The sequence below is a fragment of the Apostichopus japonicus genome, chromosome 12 (assembly GCF_037975245.1).
Source record: "Apostichopus japonicus isolate 1M-3 chromosome 12, ASM3797524v1, whole genome shotgun sequence".
Taxonomy (NCBI): domain Eukaryota; kingdom Metazoa; phylum Echinodermata; class Holothuroidea; order Aspidochirotida; family Stichopodidae; genus Apostichopus; species Apostichopus japonicus.
In genome coordinates, this window is record NC_092572.1 from 31,024,842 (window position 1) to 31,045,020 (window position 20,179).

General features: G+C 36.2%; 1 protein-coding gene across 8 annotated transcripts in view; it reads left to right on the forward strand.

Annotated features, from left to right (window-relative positions):
• The window catches only part of LOC139977723 (uncharacterized), a 69,193-nt gene extending 49,221 nt beyond the window's left edge, over positions 1 to 19,972 (forward strand). For 4 of the 8 annotated variants that reach the window (XM_071987242.1, XM_071987241.1, XM_071987235.1 and 1 more), the window contains 6 exons: positions 332 to 407; positions 933 to 1,101; positions 1,492 to 1,643; positions 4,614 to 4,745; positions 6,089 to 6,199; positions 7,164 to 12,516. In XM_071987242.1, the coding sequence (XP_071843343.1) occupies positions 332 to 354 (23 nt within the window). In that variant the 3' untranslated portion in view covers positions 355 to 407; positions 933 to 1,101; positions 1,492 to 1,643; ... (1 more) ...; positions 6,089 to 6,199; positions 7,164 to 12,516. Of the gene's footprint in view, positions 1 to 331; positions 408 to 932; positions 1,102 to 1,491; positions 1,644 to 4,613; positions 4,746 to 5,539; positions 5,687 to 6,088; positions 6,200 to 7,163; positions 12,517 to 12,640; positions 14,386 to 19,070 lie in introns of those variants that run through there. The other 4 variants (XM_071987236.1, XM_071987237.1, XM_071987238.1 and 1 more) reach the window with 4 other exon arrangements.
• The last annotated feature ends 207 nt before the right edge of the window (positions 19,973 to 20,179 follow it).

The following is a 20,179-nucleotide window of genomic DNA, read 5'->3' on the forward strand; positions in this document are numbered from 1 at the left end:
ATGTTGGCCAGCTTATAAAATTGCAAACCACTTCGTGGTAACAAAAATTTGAAGAGTATATGTATAATGTAAATCATAGTAAACTTTAATGATATGACAGTACAGTGAGTGAACTTATCATTCAGTCAGTCAGTTTCTTTGCTCAAATCATTCAGAAAAAGATGAACTTAGTTGCTGAATTATCATGCTACATTAAAAACTCAACAAACATTTTAAAGAGAAATCTCAAATTGCAAACATTAGTCATGAATTTGAAATACAAGCAAAAAATAAATGGCAATATTTATAGTTCAAAACTTGTATCTAAATTTTACACTTTCTTTTTCCATAGTTGAAGGCACTGCTATAGAGTGATGAGCAGAGCCAAAAAATATTCAGTGACTTTGTAGAAGTACTTGTAATGCCTGGTAAGTGAGATCATTTAATATATTTAACAATATTTGTCCATCATGCAGACTCTTTCACTCTCATATTATCTCAGCAATTATAATATGTATTGTACTTTAAACATTAAAATATCCTGATTCTTTTTAGTATTAATGTTGTCCTTAACTGCATAATGGATTACAATATAGTATAGTGTACAGCCATTTACCGAATGTCGGAAAACAGGCTTCTCTCAAAGTTTCACAAGTATCCTTACAATTGTCATTGAATATTAAATAATTAGGTTACTATTATAATAACAGTTTTCCATGCTGCACTTTCCTTAAATAAATAAAACTGATATAAGTGTTTCTGTTGCATGGAAGGATTCAAACTTTTATGTACAGTTTTCAATGACCCGGCAATCATTTTACATTTCTGTATGATCTTATTTAAAAACATTTCTTTGAAACTTTTAATCCACTTCAGAGGTCATTCTATAAGTAAAAACAGGAAATAACCTACACTTTTATATTCGTGCTATTGCCATATCTTGCATCTCGCAGATGACTGTGGAGAGTATGTCTGATATTCAGTCAGACCATTCTGGTCGTCGGAAGGAAGTGATTCTACAAATGCTTACTACAAGTAGGAAGAAATATGGCAATTAGTCAACTTGTGGAACTCTCCACAAAAATGTAGGAGTCTGTTAGAACTGGTGTTGGGAAATGTTAGGTATGTTAATCATTTCACCTCTCATAGTCTATATTTGGTCTGTGAGCTGAGAGTGCTTGAACTGCTTAATATGAATGAAATATTTTGGACCAGTTATTATATGATATAGAAAGAAAACGTCTGTCAAGTTACTGATTTTAAAAAAATTGATAAGCATGCAAATAATTTACTTGATTTACTATTAAGAAAGCAATTCAAATATTAAACAATGGCTTTTAATTCTGAACATTAGCAGAAAAATGTTATTGAAAAATTTTAATATGCATTTCAGCTTTATTAATAATAATATTTATAACATATGCTTCACTGATTTAAAGTGAAAAACCTTCATTTGTATTTACATATCATTGTAGCTGACTCCATCTACGTGCATTGTTTTCTCTTCCTTAGATCTACGGCTCATATGAACATAACACTGGCTTTGTCATAGTTTATAGAGTCAGTATAACTGAATATGAGAAAAGAGAAGCAACAGTACCATGATGAAAATTAGAAGTCAGTGATACTTCAAAACATGTGCCTATACATCAGCATATCATATGGTATGTGATAAATCCATACAATTTGGTAAAAGTTTGTGTGAGAAATTAAGAAATGTCATTTGTCACATACTAGTTCTCTTGGTGAACTCTGTGTATGGTACTAGTGGAGATGTGTAAGTTTAGAAGAGTCTAACATTATCAGTGACTGCAAGTATGTTGCTACGTAATCGGCCGCTTATGGAGTTACTTTTGACATTATGTACTGCGGCATCTAGTGTGTATTAGTCAGTCTCAAAATCATGAAATTAGTACAAATATAACAGTCAAGATTCACACTTCATAGTCTGTCTGTAGGCTATATAAGTAGACCCCAGTAACAGAATGTCAGTAACTTGTGACATTTGAATGGCAGCATGTAGTGTGTATTATTTAATCTCAAAATCATGTAATAAGTACAAATAAAACAGTCAAGATTAAAACTTGATAGTCTGTCAGTAGGCTATATAAGTAGACCCCAGTTACAGAATGCCAGTAACTTGTGATATTTGAATAGCAGCATGTAGTGTGTATTAGTCAATCTCAAAATCATGTAATAAGTACAAATATAACAGTCAAGATTAAAACTTGATAATCTGTCAGTAGGCTATATAGGTAGACCCCAGTTACAGAATGTCAGTAACTTGTGATATTTGAATTGCAGCATGTAGTGTGTATTAGTCAATCTCAAATTCATGAAATTAGTACAAATAAAACAGTCAAGATTCACACTTCATAGTCTGTCAGTAGGCTATATAAGTAGACCCCAGTTACAGAATGTCAGTAACTTGTGACATTTGAATGGCAGCATGTAGTGTGTATTAGTCAATCTCAAAATCATGTAATAAGTACAAATATAACAGTCAAGATTAAAACTTGATAATCTGTCAGTAGGCTATATAGGTAGACCCCAGTTACAGAATGTCAGTAACTTGTGATATTTGAATTGCAGCATGTAGTGTGTATTAGTCAATCTCAAAATCATGAAATTAGTACAAATAAAACAGTCAAGATTCACACTTGATAGTCTGTCAGTAGGCTATATAAGTAGACCCCAGTTACAGAATGTCAGTAACTTGTGATATTTGAATAGCAGCATGTAGTGTGTATTAGTCAATCTCAAATTCATGAAATTAGTACAAATAAAACAGTCAAGATTCACACTTCATAGTCTGTCAGTAGGCTATAAAAGTAGACCCCAGTTACAGAATGTCAGTAACTTGTGACATTTGAATGGCAGCATGTAGTGTGTATTATTTAATCTCAAAATCATGTAATAAGTACAAATAAAACAGTCAAGATTAAAACTTGATAGTCTGTCAGTAGGCTATATAAGTAGACCCCAGTTACAGAATGTCAGTAACTTGTGGTATTTGAATGGCAGCATGTAGTGTGTATTAGTCAATCTCAAATTCATGAAATTAGTACAAATAAAACAGTCAAGATTCACACTTGATAGTCTGTCAGTAGGCTATATAAGTAGACCCCAGTTACAGAATGTCAGTAACTTGTGACATTTGAATGGCAGCATGTAGTGTGTATTAGTCAATCTCAAATTCATGAAATTAGTACAAATAAAACAGTCAAGATTCACACTTCATAGTCTGTCAGTAGGCTATATAAGTAGACCCCAGTTACAGAATGTCAGTAACTTGTGACATTTGAATGGCAGCATGTAGTGTGTATTAGTCAATCTCAAAATCATGTAATAAGTACAAATATAACAGTCAAGATTAAAACTTGATAATCTGTCAGTAGGCTATATAGGTAGACCCCAGTTACAGAATGTCAGTAACTTGTGATATTTGAATTGCAGCATGTAGTGTGTATTAGTCAATCTCAAAATCATGAAATTAGTACAAATAAAACAGTCAAGATTCACACTTGATAGTCTGTCAGTAGGCTATATAAGTAGACCCCAGTTACAGAATGTCAGTAACTTGTGATATTTGAATAGCAGCATGTAGTGTGTATTAGTCAATCTCAAATTCATGAAATTAGTACAAATAAAACAGTCAAGATTCACACTTCATAGTCTGTCAGTAGGCTATAAAAGTAGACCCCAGTTACAGAATGTCAGTAACTTGTGACATTTGAATGGCAGCATGTAGTGTGTATTATTTAATCTCAAAATCATGTAATAAGTACAAATAAAACAGTCAAGATTAAAACTTGATAGTCTGTCAGTAGGCTATATAAGTAGACCCCAGTTACAGAATGTCAGTAACTTGTGATATTTGAATGGCAGCATGTAGTGTGTATTAGTCAATCTCAAATTCATGAAATTAGTACAAATAAAACAGTCAAGATTCACACTTGATAGTCTGTCAGTAGGCTATATAAGTAGACCCCAGTTACAGAATGTCAGTAACTTGTGACATTTGAATGGCAGCATGTAGTGTGTATTAGTCAATCTCAAATTCATGAAATTAGTACAAATAAAACAGTCAAGATTCACACTTCATAGTCTGTCAGTAGGCTATATAAGTAGACCCCAGTTACAGAATGTCAGTAACTTGTGACATTTGAATGGCAGCATGTAGTGTGTATTAGTCAATCTCAAAATCATGTAATAAGTACAAATATAACAGTCAAGATTAAAACTTGATAATCTGTCAGTAGGCTATATAGGTAGACCCCAGTTACAGAATGTCAGTAACTTGTGACATTTGAATGGCAGCATGTAGTGTGTATTAGTCAATCTCAAAATCATGTAATAAGTACAAATATAACAGTCAAGATTAAAACTTGATAATCTGTCAGTAGGCTATATAAGTAGACCACAGTTACAAAATGTCAGTAACTTGTGACATTTGAATGGCAGCATGTAGTGTGTATTAGTCAATCTCAAAATCATGAAATTAGTACAAATAAAACAGTCAAGATTAAAACTTGATAATCTGTCAGTAGGCTATATAAGTAGAACACAGTTACATGATAATAGTTATATTAACACACCTGCTATACTTAGCATGTTTCCTATTTTCTTTGTAGATATTCTTGGTATGCTCTTCTACCATCATCATCTGTATGATGGTTGTTAACATCTGCTCTAGACTGTCTGTGTATTAACATTACAGTCATATCACAGCAGGACAGGAAAGAAGATATCCATTCAGTTATCTGGTACGTAATATATACATTTTGTTACTCTGCTTATATGAGAACTAATGTCTTATTAATTTATACAACAAAGTCAATAGGTTTACTGTTTTAAGGTATATTGAATAATGTGATGGTAAATACTTTTACTTGGCCAGGAGCTTACTTATTGCAATATCTTCACTTGGATATGCCTTTCCAGAAGATACCAAGAGTGCTCTCATAAGAAATATTGAAAAAATGTTATAAATTGTGTGACAATCATTCTGATCACTTAGATGGAGTTTAGTGATGCTCTGAGTGTCTTCACTGAAAGTCTTTCTTCAAAGTAATCATGTACACATTTGGTTGAGCATCCTCAGTTTCAGTGATGGTATTATGTATTCTGTGTCATTATATCATCTCCATACATGTAATGTATAGGGAGATGAGATATCGTACTTAACCCTACACGAAAAATGTTAGGAAGTATGGAGGAGATGAGATCTGCAACTCCAGGATTTGCCATCTTGTTTTACTTACAATAGTGGCATGACAAATGTAAAATATGTAAATAACACAAATTTAAAAAAAACCTGTATACGCTACATCAAATGGGTGACTGTGACTCTGTACTGTAGTGAAGCTAATATGATGAACCTACTGAACATGCTTAAATATATTTACATTAGCTTTGCTCAGTGTACAGCATTTAAAAAAAGTATCAATCCGTGCATGATTGTGTGTAGGAATCATTGGATTGTAAATAAGACAATTTAAAAAACTATACTGTGGATGAATTCATAATTGGTAAGTAGATCTTGTGAACATCAAAACAGATTTCACTGAGGGACACGAGGAGACTGTTTATCATATGCTACGGACAAGGAAACAGGGACATGGGAGTAAATCAACATACAGGGTACTAGGAGGGGCTCTAAATGCAGCTGGCTGTAGAGACCTGCAGGAGGAAGTGCTTAAGCAAGGTTTATATTCAATGTTATAATATAAATACCCCAATGGAAATTAGCTACCATATAACTGATATCCTCAGTGGATGTGAAGTGACTTGGGATTACTAATAATCTACCTGACAATCATTGACAGGCACAATGAATATTCCAGGAGAGTAATTGCCACTAATTACTGTATCAGTTAATGTTGATTAAAAGGAATAATAAAAACGAAACCTAATTTCTGCTACAGCTACTGACTAAACCCCTTTAAACAATCTGTGTATAATGTGCCATTTTTTCTCATTAACATTCATAACATAACAATGATATACTGTCATTGTAATGAGCTACCATCATAGTTACAGCTATGAATATGCATTCGGTTTTCTTGTCCTCGTGTTTACATCATTTACATCATTGATCATTTCATAGCTCTCGAGCAAGTTTGACCGAGTCAGAGATCCAGAATAGAACACCACTGTGATGGAGAACAGATGTCAGTAATACTTTGAGCTGTATTCCTGTTCATCAGCTTATCCTATGGTATGTTATATATTCATAGTTTTGTCAGTCTCAAGTCAGTCAGAAATACCAAGTCAAAAGTCAAGATTGATTGATCGTGTGTGTAGTGATGTGATTCAGTTTGAGCTGTATGAAGGTAGGGAAAACATTTGTGGGAAAATCGATATTATTTTAAAAAATATATTTAAAATTGAATAAGGGTAGGGAAAAAACAGACAGTGACTTTGGACACATCAATAACGAAAATCTGGAAATAAAGAGAAGACCATGGTCTTGAAAGCTTGGGCAGATTGAGTACCCCAGATCTGGCACCAAACTCCTCAGGGATCAGCCTTCAAACCCACCAGGTGACTGCTGTCTTCCACAGAGGGGTTAAACTCAAACACACTCCAGCCACCGAGGACCCTAAACTAGTGGACCTCCCTGGATTTTATTGAGAGCATCTTTTTTATATCAGACAGTCTGCAATGACAAAATCAGTATATCATTATAAAGTTAAGAATCAGGATGTAGAAACAGAATTGGTAATCTGTATCTACGTGACAGGTCATTTGCTGAACTAACATCCTTTTCCAGGGCAGTTCGATAATTACGTTGGAAATCCATCATTGGAATGATGGTGTCATACTTTCTATACTTTGTTCCAATATTAATACAATAGTGAAAATGGTTTTATATAATTGGCATTGGTTGCAATAGCTGTACTACATGTACTAACCAACCTCAGATAAAAAGGATCGTTTTCTTTGCAGTGAAGCTCTGGATGATGGACCAACCTTGATGATTCATATTGTAAATTGGTAGTTTTATATTACAAATTAAATGTGTTACTGTATCTTAGGCTATCTTAATAAATGTTGTACAATGTACTAGATGTATAATTCAACATAGAACTGAATAATCACTAAATCGAAACTTGAACCAAACTGACAAAAAACTGTGGAATTAATAGATTTGAAATGAATGATTTCTTTTTCATGAACAGCTTTGAATTCGATACAATCAGGAGAGCAACATGTCAACTTGAAGGCCAGACCATCCAACAGACCTAAAATTTCTAAAGTTTTGCTCCAAGGATGCTTGTTAAGGGATTGAGGCAGTTATGACATCAGAATTGTAAGTCATGGACTCGGTGATCTATCAAAGCACTGAAAATTAACTTAATACCCAAATTTGTTGTAACATTGAGGTCAATAGACAAAGTGTCTATTATGGTTCACTTAAAGCTATCTTTATACAAGCTTTGAAGAAGAATCAACATATTGTAGCAAAGGTACAGACTTTCAATCTAAAGGAAAGGACTTCAAGTGGCCATCTTGTAACCAATTTATTTATGCCTGAGATTTAATTTAAGGGGCACAATGTGAAGTAACTGGGCTGCGGGCACCAACTTTGTTACAACATCTGTGGCAATAGAGTACTGCTATTATGAAGAACCAGTTTCTGCTATTTTGATAGAAAGTTATTGTCAGGAAAACGCATCTACATAAAACTGCTATCTGAATAGGGGATAAAGCGATGTTAGTATGACCACAGGGCAACTCACAGGCTCTCATCTGAAGGAGATATTAGGAAGTTTGACATCGGACCAGTCTAAAGAACTACTCTACATGCAAGCTACACAAGGGCGTAGGAACCGGGGGGGCTGGGGGCGCCAGCCCCCCCAGTGAAAAATGTGGAGGGGCGGAAGTATCATTCCGCCCCCCCGGTTCGCAAGTCAGAAAACCCCTTTTTCATTTCCAAATGAGAAAAAAAATCTCATTTGGAGCACCAAATTGCATCTAAGGCCAGGTGAAAATACAAAATTAAGTTTACAAAATGGAGTGGGTGTTGAAGTGTGCTATATTGCACCAAATTGCATCTGAGGCCACCTGGAAATGCAAAAAATTCCAAAGGGGAGGGGGAGACCCCCTCCCCTTAGACCCCTCCCCCAGGCCGGCTATTAGTCTTCAGCCCCCCCACTCAAAAGTACCTTCCTACGCCACTGAAGCTACAAGTATGACAAATGTAATGTATGCTGTAGAAACTGGTAGAGATCAGATCACTGACTTCATTAACATCACCGGAAAATCACCAGCATTTGTAGCAAATATATACTGCAGTACTACTGAATGTACAACAAAGTACATGTTACAGTTACAATGACTAAATAGGGGAGAAGAAGGAGGAGGAGTTTAATACAGTATAATTACCACAATAGCAATCAGTTCAGCAAAGGGGATTATGAAGGCATGTTTGTTATACGACAAGTAGACTGGGAATTGGTTTTTGTCATATACACAATGCAATCAACTAGGAGTTTTATAACACATCATTTGTCCATGATAGAATTGCTCGGTTAATCGGGTAATATTTTATTTAAATATATAGTTTATTCAATGTGTCAATTTGCCAGTGTTGCCTCTTAAATACTATCAGAGAGTTTTCCCATTCCAATTTATGTAGTGTTGTACGTAGCTCATAGTCGTCAGTATCATATAAACAAGTATGTGCAAGTGGTATTTGCAAGTTGGTAATGTACTGTCCTCCTTTACATAGTAAGTATGATGAGAGAAAAGAACATTCAGAGTTCATTTTATCTGTTAAGTACTATATTAATGTTATGGTTGATAACATTTTGTAAAGGAAAATTCAGTAGAACTATGAATTATCTAACATTTCACAGAATGCATTTCAAAGAACATTGCAAAGACCATTGATGGTTACAGGATGTGTTTATTATCACTGTGAAGCATATATTAATACATATAGTGTATAACATGGATTGTCCTTACACTGTTTTTATTTACATGCACATTCTACCCAGTAGACCTACTATTAGTCAATAGCTTCCAGTTACATTCCAATCATCTTATCTTTAGCTAGTGGGAACGTTATGGTGTTAAAAAGCAAGTTCTTTGTTCATACATATTAGGTTTACATTAATAATGATAGCCTAATTATGTTCATGTTGTAATATTCAGTATAACAAGTCTACAATAATATAACTGTGTGTATTTAAGCACACACTTTGTGTCACACAGTAATCAACATGCAAGTAGAAGATATTTTACACCTTTGTGGGTTTCATATTCTTAGTTTTTTGTTGTGAGTTGTAACCAATTATGGTAACGGGCATATGTGTGTGTGTGTTACCTTGCTTGTTAACACAATAAGACTGGATGGACCTCAAACTTTCCTTGTGGTTAATCCATGATGATGTCAAGCATTTTGTTTACGGTGGAGGTGAAAGGTCGTGTGGGGTCAGCAGAGACGAAATGTGAAACTTTGTAAACACCATACTTGACCTTGGATGAATGTCATATTTAGTGTTTATTTGCTCTATACTCAATTAGATGAACCTCTATTGTTATCATTGGAGGTCAACTTTCACTTTAGGTCAGCAGAGATCAGAAGCTACAAATCTTCCAAACACGATATCTCAAGAAAGAAATATTGAATGAATCTCATATTACAATTTTGATACCCCACATTTAAAATTCAAGAAACTTATTGTGTCAAAGGTCGTTTTAGGTCAGCAGAGGTACAAAAATGAAAAACTTTTTGAGAGGATATCTCAAGAGTTGAGTTTTGGATACTGCTTCATAATGAGAAAATTAATAAGGGGTTAATCAACGGTCTACCGTGCGTTACTCACAGGATTAATGCACGATCGGGGGATAATGCAAGCATCCAACGATAGCATTAACACCCGGAGTGCATTAATCATGTGAGTAACGCACGCTAGACCGTTGATTAACCCCGTTCATTCATACACTACCATTTGTGTAGGGGAAAAATCATAAAACAAAACATTTTTGGTTACATATAACCAAAGATTTATTAAAGTGATGCCCCGTAATTTTACCGTGCGTTACTCACAGGATTAACCACGGTCAGCTGACCTGAAACGACCAATATGATTTAGGAATCTTTACTAAGTATGAATGAACTATGGTTTAATTGTTGGCGGTCAAAGGTTATTTGATTTCATGAACTTGAATAGTTTGTAAACATGATGTCTCATTGAAGGAATCTTGGACACAATTCTTATTTGGTATGTGGAGGCTCTATATTAGGTAATGAACCCTATTTTCCTTTTTGGATTTGATGATAATCTTAACCTTTGCATTCATGATGGTGTATATGTGTGTGTAATTGTGACGCCAAGCTTGACAACTTCAATGTATTTTGGCATTCTGATAATAATCTTCTGGTCCCGCTGCCTCATTATTATAACTCGGCATGAACAAATGTATATTATTGTGATTTAATGATAGAAATAAACTAAACGAAACGTCATTTGATTTTATCAAAGTTCAAGGTTTGAAACATTGTAATGATATCAGATTTAGCAAACAAGAATTTAATCCAATACCCCATATGAGGAACCCTCATAATGGGTTCCAAACATTGTCTGTTGCTTAATTAGCATCATCAATGAAGCTTGTGCCATAACAATCGTGTCTTTCTTTCTGTCAATATCTGTTCTAATGATATTTGCTGGCAATCCATTTGCTCAATCCTAAAGAAGGTTCTCCAATTTTTAGCCTTAGTTAATGGCCTCATTAATCTGTAAAAGATAAATCTATGGTCATTGGTGGTCGAGACCGGTCCATATATGAAATAATTTATACAAATTCTTCTGCAAGGGTTTTAGTCTCTTCCAAGTGGACATTTCTTGCAATGGCTGATTGGAAAGGGCCACCAATGTGCCATCTCTCCAAAAGCTCGTTCACATTGCTAGCAAACAAGTTAGTAGAGGGCAGCCATTTTGTTTTCATAAAACTGGTCGCAGGTAACCTTGAGTATGATGTTATGTGAAAACAAAGTTGATTAAGTACTACATGCCATTGGTGCTCTCAACCAGATCTTTCTTATCTCCCTTTAAAAGCACTCAAGGATTATCAGAGTGTTTTATTGTAATGATTTACTCTGCCAATCACAGTTGTTGGAAATGTCTTTTTTCCTGCTGGATGATACGGTCAAGGTTTATTTCAGTGTATGGTAATATTGTATTTGTATATGGGTGAAGTATATTTGGACATGTTACTTTATTGATAACTGTTTGGAGTTTACAACAAAAGCAATACTTTAGATAAAGTCTTCCAGTCACAATAGGTTTTGTTTGATGGAACGTTTGGCTTGTTTCAGTAATGAGTGGTAATGGGGTCAAAGGTCATTTCAGTTCAAAGCAGAGTTGTGTTTTTCTTCTAATGGTATTAATACGAAAGTTACTTACAAGCTTCCATAATTTGGAAATGGACAAGATTAAGTAGGACAAGCAGCGATAGGTAAAGTTGGCTTCTTCCTTACTACACACTCGGCAACATTGAATGATGTATTTCATGGTGTATTAACCATGAACCATCATAGAAGGTGAAAAAAGTGCAAAAGTCAAATTAACTGCATTGCAATATCGCTGATGCTATAGTTAGTGGAAATCAATAGTTCCTTGATGTCAATAAAACAGCACAATCTGGCGTGGTCTTGTAGGCATGCTATCTCTTGTAAGGAACTTTTGGATGTCATATAAAAGATGTGTCTAATTACACCATCTTAACCACTGAACTGCATTTTTTTGCATATCTGTTTAATAAGGTTTGCTAAGCTTTTCTAAAGATTTCCCGAGAATTTAATCTTGCAAATAGCAAATGCTACTTTCTGGTAAAAGTCTTGGTTGTAAGATATGTAGCTTTATAACTTTATATTTGCTCATGTAATCAGGTGAACAAAATAAATTAATGGAACGGAGTGATAGGCCTGTAAAATCATGTGCAGTGGTTTGAGAACTACTAAGTAAGTAATCCCACCCTAGTGAAGTAGCTCTCTTGCACTTCATGGGGTCAAAGGTCATTACAGGTCAAAGTAACTCAAGAATTGAGTCCATGTTACAGTAAGGCGTGAATAAACTTCATACATTGTATGTTGATCTACATCAGTATTTTAAATTTATTGCTATTTCTGGCCAAACGTCTTTTAACGCAACTAGAAGTAAAAGTCTGACATACCGTTAACATTCTTACATATTTAGTATATAGATCCACCTTAATGAATAAGAGGACTTTATTGCTTTGTGGATATGAATTGTCTTTTTCAGTCGTCAGAGTTTAGTTTCAAAACCCTGCAAACTTAATAACAACAGACGATATAACTTGAATGACCATACGTATGGCGGTACGTACGGTAGAGCCACCGTCTTGAGTTGCGTTGTAATTGCAGGTCAAGGGTCATTTCAGTCAGCAGAGGTCAACAAGTAAAAGTCTTTTAATTAATAACTGATATCATAAGGTATCCATGTCTACCATACGTTATATGTAGCGCCAATTGTAAGTGCAATAAATCTGTCTTTAAATCCATCATCAACTGTACAAGATATTTTCGATGTTCATTCTTATTTGTATAAAGCTCGTATGCATTACAACCGTAATGGTTCAGTACAAGAACGGTTATCGTTTTTTTTTTTTTTGGTCTGTTGGACAGCTATTTGATCGGAGAATGGAGAAGAAATTCCCTCAAACTTTAGGATAGCTCCAAAGGTAAAAGTTGGATGAACGTCAATGCTTGAGATGTTATTTCACAAGAACCTGAAGTGGAAAATCCAACCTCCTGCAGATCGTGTTTGAATAAAATATGACTTAAAGAAATACAAAATCGGTTTTACTTTTTTGTTGCGTACTAAAGATTTATTGTATAATACAGTATTTGCCCCACCCCCCCTTACAAACAATATGCAATAGACATATAACAATAATTAGTCTCATTTTGAGCAACAAGGACGGTGATGGGGGGGGGGGTAGGGGGTGACTGTATCAATCAATTATAGAAGAACCAAATGTGGAAACGATAGGGGTGTGGTCAATGTTTGACCGTCTTCTTTCTTCAACGTCCGTCATCCCCTTCATAGCTCTCATCATGCCATCCATACTGGTCCCCTCCCTTCAGTATCATCGTCCCCTTCAAATACAGGTTATCGTGACTATAGGTATAAGCAGGAAGTTGTTATGGAAAGCTGCCCAACAAAACCCCAAAAGGGTTATATAATGGAGGTGTGTAGGCAAGGCTATATGAACACATAATGTTTCGTTAAACACCATATGAGAACGCTGAACTGACCTCACTAGAATACGTCACGCAATTTGATTAACGGGATAATGTACTACAAATTTGAAATGTTCATTTTAATACCAACAAAATGGAAACATGAATAGATCCATTCCCATTCCTCTTAGTTGTATTTTGTTACCTATTGGAATCAAAAGGGCCTACACGTATCCGTGTAAAGAAACCCACTGAAGTTTTTTTTCATAACTATGCATATCCTAAACGCAAATACCATAAACAGTTTATTAACGTATGTGATCCGGGGGATAAAAGAATTAAAGGGATTTGTTCATGTTTATGAGAACTACATACTTTAGGGAGTAACCAGTGTGTGACCGTAATGTGGTAACCACGAGGTCACTGGTTTGAAACTCATTCTAGCCCAAATTTGAAAATCATACTCTTTAATTTCTGTTCAAGATTTAATACGTTTACATCATGTCACACCTATATATCTTTTAAGTGGATGTCAATTTTAACTGTCAAATGTCGCATTCAAATTATCACAAATTGACGTAGAACAAACTGCACACGTCTACGAACCAGCAGTTTATCATTAACAGCCAATGAAGGACACATGAGGTATACACTTCGACATTTTGAAGTATCCTGACCGATCTAGAAAATATTGCCGCATTTTGTAATAATGTCACGCAGTTTATATCATGCCGTTCCAGGCGTTCCTACAACCTTTTGGCTAGAAAGTGACCCAGGAAATCCTTAAAACCCAATAATGTGGACTAGAATGTTGATGAGGGCAAGAGCCTTACCACGAAGAACATTATTTTCGCAGGCGCCCAACAAGCGATCTGATTGGTCCCCCCCCCTCCCCCAACTCCCTTACTTTGATATGGATTTTCACAATACTGACCCGAATATAACTATCGCAAAACGTAACTTAATATTATTGTGGATTGAAGATTTCCCAATAGGATAACATTTTAAAATAAGTAATTTTATACAAGTTAACACATTTTAAAATTGTAACATTAAAATAACTCTATTAATACGTACTTTTTAAGGTATTTGGCTTTCATAACAGTAGCTATGTACAGAATGTACATTAATCTATATACAAATAGCAGTTTTAATAAATATACTTCTTTCATTATATGGAAATCTCTCTTCATGCTATCAATTTCGAATGATGATATCAAACTCGATTATATGTTGATACTTTCAAATCCTCATCTGTGTCGATGTTATCAAACTCCAATATATATATTAATGAAATTATTGTTCGTGAATCTCATTTTCTATATAATATAAACGAGAGTCCTTGTTCTTGCTATCATACGCGGATCTCTGTTGATGCTATCAAACTTAAACCTCCATTGTACCTTACAAGAACCTATGATGCTACTGGACACCAATCTCTGTTAATAAGTAGCCCGAGCATATCGTAACACATCGTAACACTAATCTGTACCGATCCTATTGCACCAGGCGAATCTCTATTGTTCGTACAGTAAACGCGAAGCTTTGTTGATCATATCGTTATTCGTTGATCCAATATTACGCTATTCTTTGTTCATCATATGGAGACGCAAATTTCTATTGATCTTAATAATCTTTAATGTTGAACCTTTCGCAATATTTCGTTGAAAACCAACTGTCAACTATGTCCAGGTTCTACGGCTTCTGCTATATAATTTAATGCAAGTTGATTTCATTCCTATCTGGCAACAAGTAAACTGCTCAAGTTGCTCACATAGCGTGTCAGTAAATATTTACTGAAAACAAATTTTAAGATACGAATTTTCAGACCTAACTTAAACACTTGGTTTGACCACATTCAATGCTTCATATACACTAGGAATAGTACATACATATATATAGAATATTCATTTTATATTGAAAATTGTTCACCAACTGTACAATTACGCGTGACGAATAGTGTAAAGTAAGTAGGCCTGACGTTTCGATCCTAGCAGGATCTTCTCCGTTACCCCTCCCCACCCGCCCCCCCCCCCCGTCGCCCGTCTGCTCGTGGCTCTCTTCCAACTTTTTTCTCAACACTTTTCTGTCTTTGTCATTCTCTTGTTAAGAGATACTTTGTCTATCTACAGTTCATCTCCTACATATACCTCTTCGCTTCCACGGCCTATTGGTTTCATTCTTCTCTCCATCCATTGTCTACTGATCCTCTTACATCTATCTTTTTTGTGTTCACCCTGCTAATTAACCTGTCTGTAGTCTTTGCGTGTACTTGCCCCTCCTGTTACCGTTACTTGTTATTCAGCCTCATTCACTTGTATCACATGACCATTTTCATCCGCCTCCTAAGATTCTGGAAATCTGGATAAATTGGAAATGCGCATACTCTCCGTCTGTATACTTTGTGTTGTTTTTGCTACAATGTGTTGGTAGCAAACTTGGCCGTGAAAGGAGAGATAAGGACCTTGAAACATTATGATACTTTTTTTTCACTAAAATCACGCCAGGAAAGATGAGAGTAGGCAGAGAAATTAAAGGTTTGGAAACAAAAAAATAAAGCATGACAATTAATTTGTGGGTCACAGTATTGTCTGAATCGGATTAAACGATAACTCTCTAGTGCAGGGGCGTATCCAGGATTTTCTTACCCGGGGGCGCCAAGTACTATCTAAGCGGAGCGCCACCATCGGTTGGCGCGCAGCGTACAAGAAAATTTTCTGGTTTTGATACCCCTAGATCACCGGAAATGGCACTTCCCAGGTTTAAAAATGACCAACCAGATGTACACTTTTGCCTGAGAATCAAGTATTTCCCAATAGTTTTTTTCCCCCCATCCATAACCTTTTTGAAGATTGTCACCAGTCACAAATCATGTTCGACCTCATCGCATGTCCTGTGGATCATTGCTTGTTTAGGTGTTTCTACGTCGCGGCCCACAATACGTGTCAGCCCCACTTTTCAAGGTTTTCCCATCTACACAAGACATTTCGTTGTTTACATTAGCATCCCGCAGTATACTGCGCAACTTTGACGGATCGTAAGGTACACGATGGCATACGATGTAATAACCGATGCTGGCATATATGATATGACATTAACGTGTTGAACGCGCGCGGAGCGCGCGCAAATTGTTGGTTATTTTTTTCGGGCAAGTCGTTACAGCCCCAAATCAAATTGGGCTCCTACGCCCATGACTTCACACATAGACAGTTTTGAGGTTGTTCATATTTGAACACCATTTTAATGCTTATTGATATAAGGTGATATCTGCTGTTTGCTTTTTTAATTCGAGCAGGCGCGTAGCGAGGAGTTTGCTACGAAGCCTGTTGGCAGACTATCTAAGCGTAGCGCCACCATATGTTGGCGCGAAGCGTACAAGAAAATTTTTGGCCGAAAATGCCTCCCAAATCGCTGGAAATGGCACTACCCAGGACCATTTGTTGGCGCGAAGCGTACAAGCAAATTTTGGCCAAAAATACCTCCCAGATCGCTGGTAATGAAAATTCCCCGGCCTTGTATGTTGCATCTAAGCATTTTTTAATTTGAAATTACTAAAGATATCATAAAAAAATATGCTCAAGGGGGGGGTGGTGTTGCAGTCCCCCCCTTCCCGAAATGCGTCATGTTCCCCGACGACACGGTCGAGTTCGAGACCAGCCACAGTTGGTTTCATAGCAGGTTTCATATACACACACGCGTTATGATAGACCTTACATGTAGTATATATGTACATATACATTATTGAGAGAGGACAAAATGGAAACGTCCAAAATGGAGTTGACGATGTTAGGGGTAGGGTGAGGCGCACGCCCCTTTCGAAATCCTTGATCCGTCACTGGCTACCCTGTGTATATATATTAGGGATCAGCGCTGTAATGATGTCACTGTTTCTCCTTCTCTTCCAGGTGTCTTGGCGTTTTTCTTTTACTCCCTCCTTTTCTCTTTTTCTCTCTTTCTACTTTTTCTTTTCCCTCCTTCCTCTCCTCCTCTTCTTTTCCCCCTCTTTCTCCTTTTTTCTTCTTTTTTTTTCCTCTCCCTTTTTTCTTACCCGAGGGGCGCGCGCCCCCAACACTCCCCTGGATACGCGCCTGTAGTTAGTTATTCTTTTAGTATGTCTACCCTGAAGTTTAGTTATGCTACATTGCTACTCCAACTGCGATAGGCTGGTCGCTGTATATCATATTGTTAACCTCTATAAGAGCCTATAACGCAGGCTACTCCGAAGTAGAAATATCTCTCGTAAGAATATTGACCAACTATGACACTCTTCCGACATTAAAGGTGATTGATCGATGGATTACAATTGATTTCACGATGTCCAATTTTAGAAGAGAGAAATCAGTTGCCAGGAAGCAATGATCTGTTTGCTTCGAGAACGAACTGTTTTTCGCAATTGAGGCCTCGCGTAGAGACTATATGATCCTGCATTTTGAGATAAAATGTGAAGTAGTAGAAACGAAAAATATATTTTAGAAGAGAGAAATCAGTCGCCAGGAAGCAATGTTCTGTTTGCTTCGTGAACGAACTGTTTTTCGCAATTGAGGCCTCGCGTAGAGACTATATGATCCTGCATTTTGAGATAAAATGTGAAGTAGTAGAAACGAAAAATATAAGTCATAAAAACGTGAAAGAAATGCCCAAAAGACGAACAGTTAAGTTTTCAGAAATGATAAAATTTCGCAAAACGGAAAATGGTCGCAAAAACGAAAAAAAAAACCGAAAGCAAAGATAAAAGTCTGAAAACATGCATACTGCTGGTTACATCATTTGAATGTATTATTTATATTTTCATACTTTATTTAACTGCGATATTTTTACCAATTATTTTAATATATTCACGAGTTTTTAGAGATTTAAAATAAAAATTATCCAAAGTCACTGTGCTTAGATATGCAAATACTTTTAGTTTACATGGTACACACAGCACACGACGTCAGTTCATAGCCATCAACATAAGGACCACGAGGAATGCCCCCGCCGGCCCCACTTGATAAACATCTAGCCTCCACCAAATTGAGGGAATCCCGCTTAGTATCAGGAGGAATCCCATCGGAGCTAGGTATCACCTGCATCTCTCTATCGACACAAACATGCGTTGACCTTTTATGTACTGAATGAACTCTCGCGGACATCAAATAACCTCCGTACTCTCTGGTCCATCCATTTGAAGGGCACACATTCGTTCCAGGAATGATCAGTTTAGCGAATCTGGCCGTTGCTAAGCAGACTGCGCAAGGAACATCATACCATCGTTTAGATTGAAGTTGTGGAAAATTAGTTATCTGATATTCAATGCCATGAATGAAAGATCTTTCTGACTCTACGCCAGCTATTGGAGAATCGTACACAGGGTTTTGCGATAGGCAAAGTTGATTTACTCCGCCCCGGAATCCTGCGCGTTTGTTCCCGCGGCGGAGCCTCGGTTGAAATATAAAAAGATTTATGATAATGCTGTGCATGCTTTCTTTAGTAGAAAGATTTTTATTTATAATTTTCTCGAAAATGCGATTAGAAGTATCTATTTAAGAACCTTTTGTAGTAGAAACGTGCCTGAGAGCAGTGTTAGTTGTATACCACCTTGGAGACCACTTTAATACGTTATGAATCGCAACAAAAGACGTCTTTATTTAAGTCAGAAAGGTTATTTGACTTAACCGCGTAGGTGTATCACTACCTTCAATCTCCAACACATCACCTATTTTGTTTGTTTTAAATTGATGTTATTTTCGACATGGATACATTTTCGCAACTGTAAACGGGCATAAAGGTAGTTAGAATATTGTCTTTGTGTAATCTTGCAAACTATTAAAACAATAATCATGGGCTATTGCAGAAACTCAAACATCGTTTTCTTCTACTTTTAAATGAATAGATTACCTCACGTACGGACAACATGCAGTATAACAACATGCAGACGAAGGAACTCATTATAGACTTCCGGAGAGCGAACAAGATAGTGCCCGAACCTGTGGTCATTGACAGTAAGACAGTGGATAGGGTAACTGAGTACAAATATTTGGGTGTAGTTATGGATGATCAGCTAAAGTGGGATGCACATGTTGAGTACGTTGCCAAACGTTTGAAACCACGAATGTATTGCTTGAGGAAATTAGTCTCTTTCCACGTGAACCAGAACATTTTATCCATTTTTTACAACTCTATTATTAGTAGTGTTTGGTCATACTGCATAACTTCATGGGTTGATTACATAAATAAGACATCCAAGAAAGTGTTAGATGATACTGTTAAACGGGCAGGTAGGGCTGTTGGGAAACGCTTGCCAATGGTTGACGAGGTCTTTGATAGTCGGGTTGATGATAAGCTTCATTCAGTTCTCAAGGATATCGATCACCCTCTCCACGCTCCATTAAATAGTTGTATTATCCCTCGTAGTGGGAGGATGAGACCTCCGAAGGCTCATACTAATCGTTACCCCTCATCTTTCATGGGACAAGCTGTTAGAATTTTTAATGCATCTTTAAATCGTTAATCTCTTGCCTTTGTCTTTCCTTCTTTCATTGGGTTCTTATCATATTTACCGTTTGTGATTTGTTTATACTTTATATTCCTTGCCATTCTGTGAGCTTCGGCCCATCTGTTCCCGTTCCTTGTTATTAGCATTTCTTATGCTTTTATTGTCCTACTGTTTGTTCTCTTATTGTTGTATAGTATCGTTTTTATATCTTACTGTTTTATCTGCAAGCATGTAATTTCCCTATCGGATGCAATAAAGTTTATCTTATCTTATCTTATAACTTATTAGATATGCTTCCCGGACGTCCCTCTTTTTTTTACAAACAGACAAAATCCTCTTTATTCAAATCTTAACTGTGATCGGTTGGAAATTCGTATCAATACTTTTCACATATCTCACGGTGAAAAGGTTTTAATTCCATTTCAAAAAGTTTTAAGGAATAGTTGAAAACTACTGGCCTGGTGGAATATATACATACATGGTATTTCGGGTATATTGTTTTATCA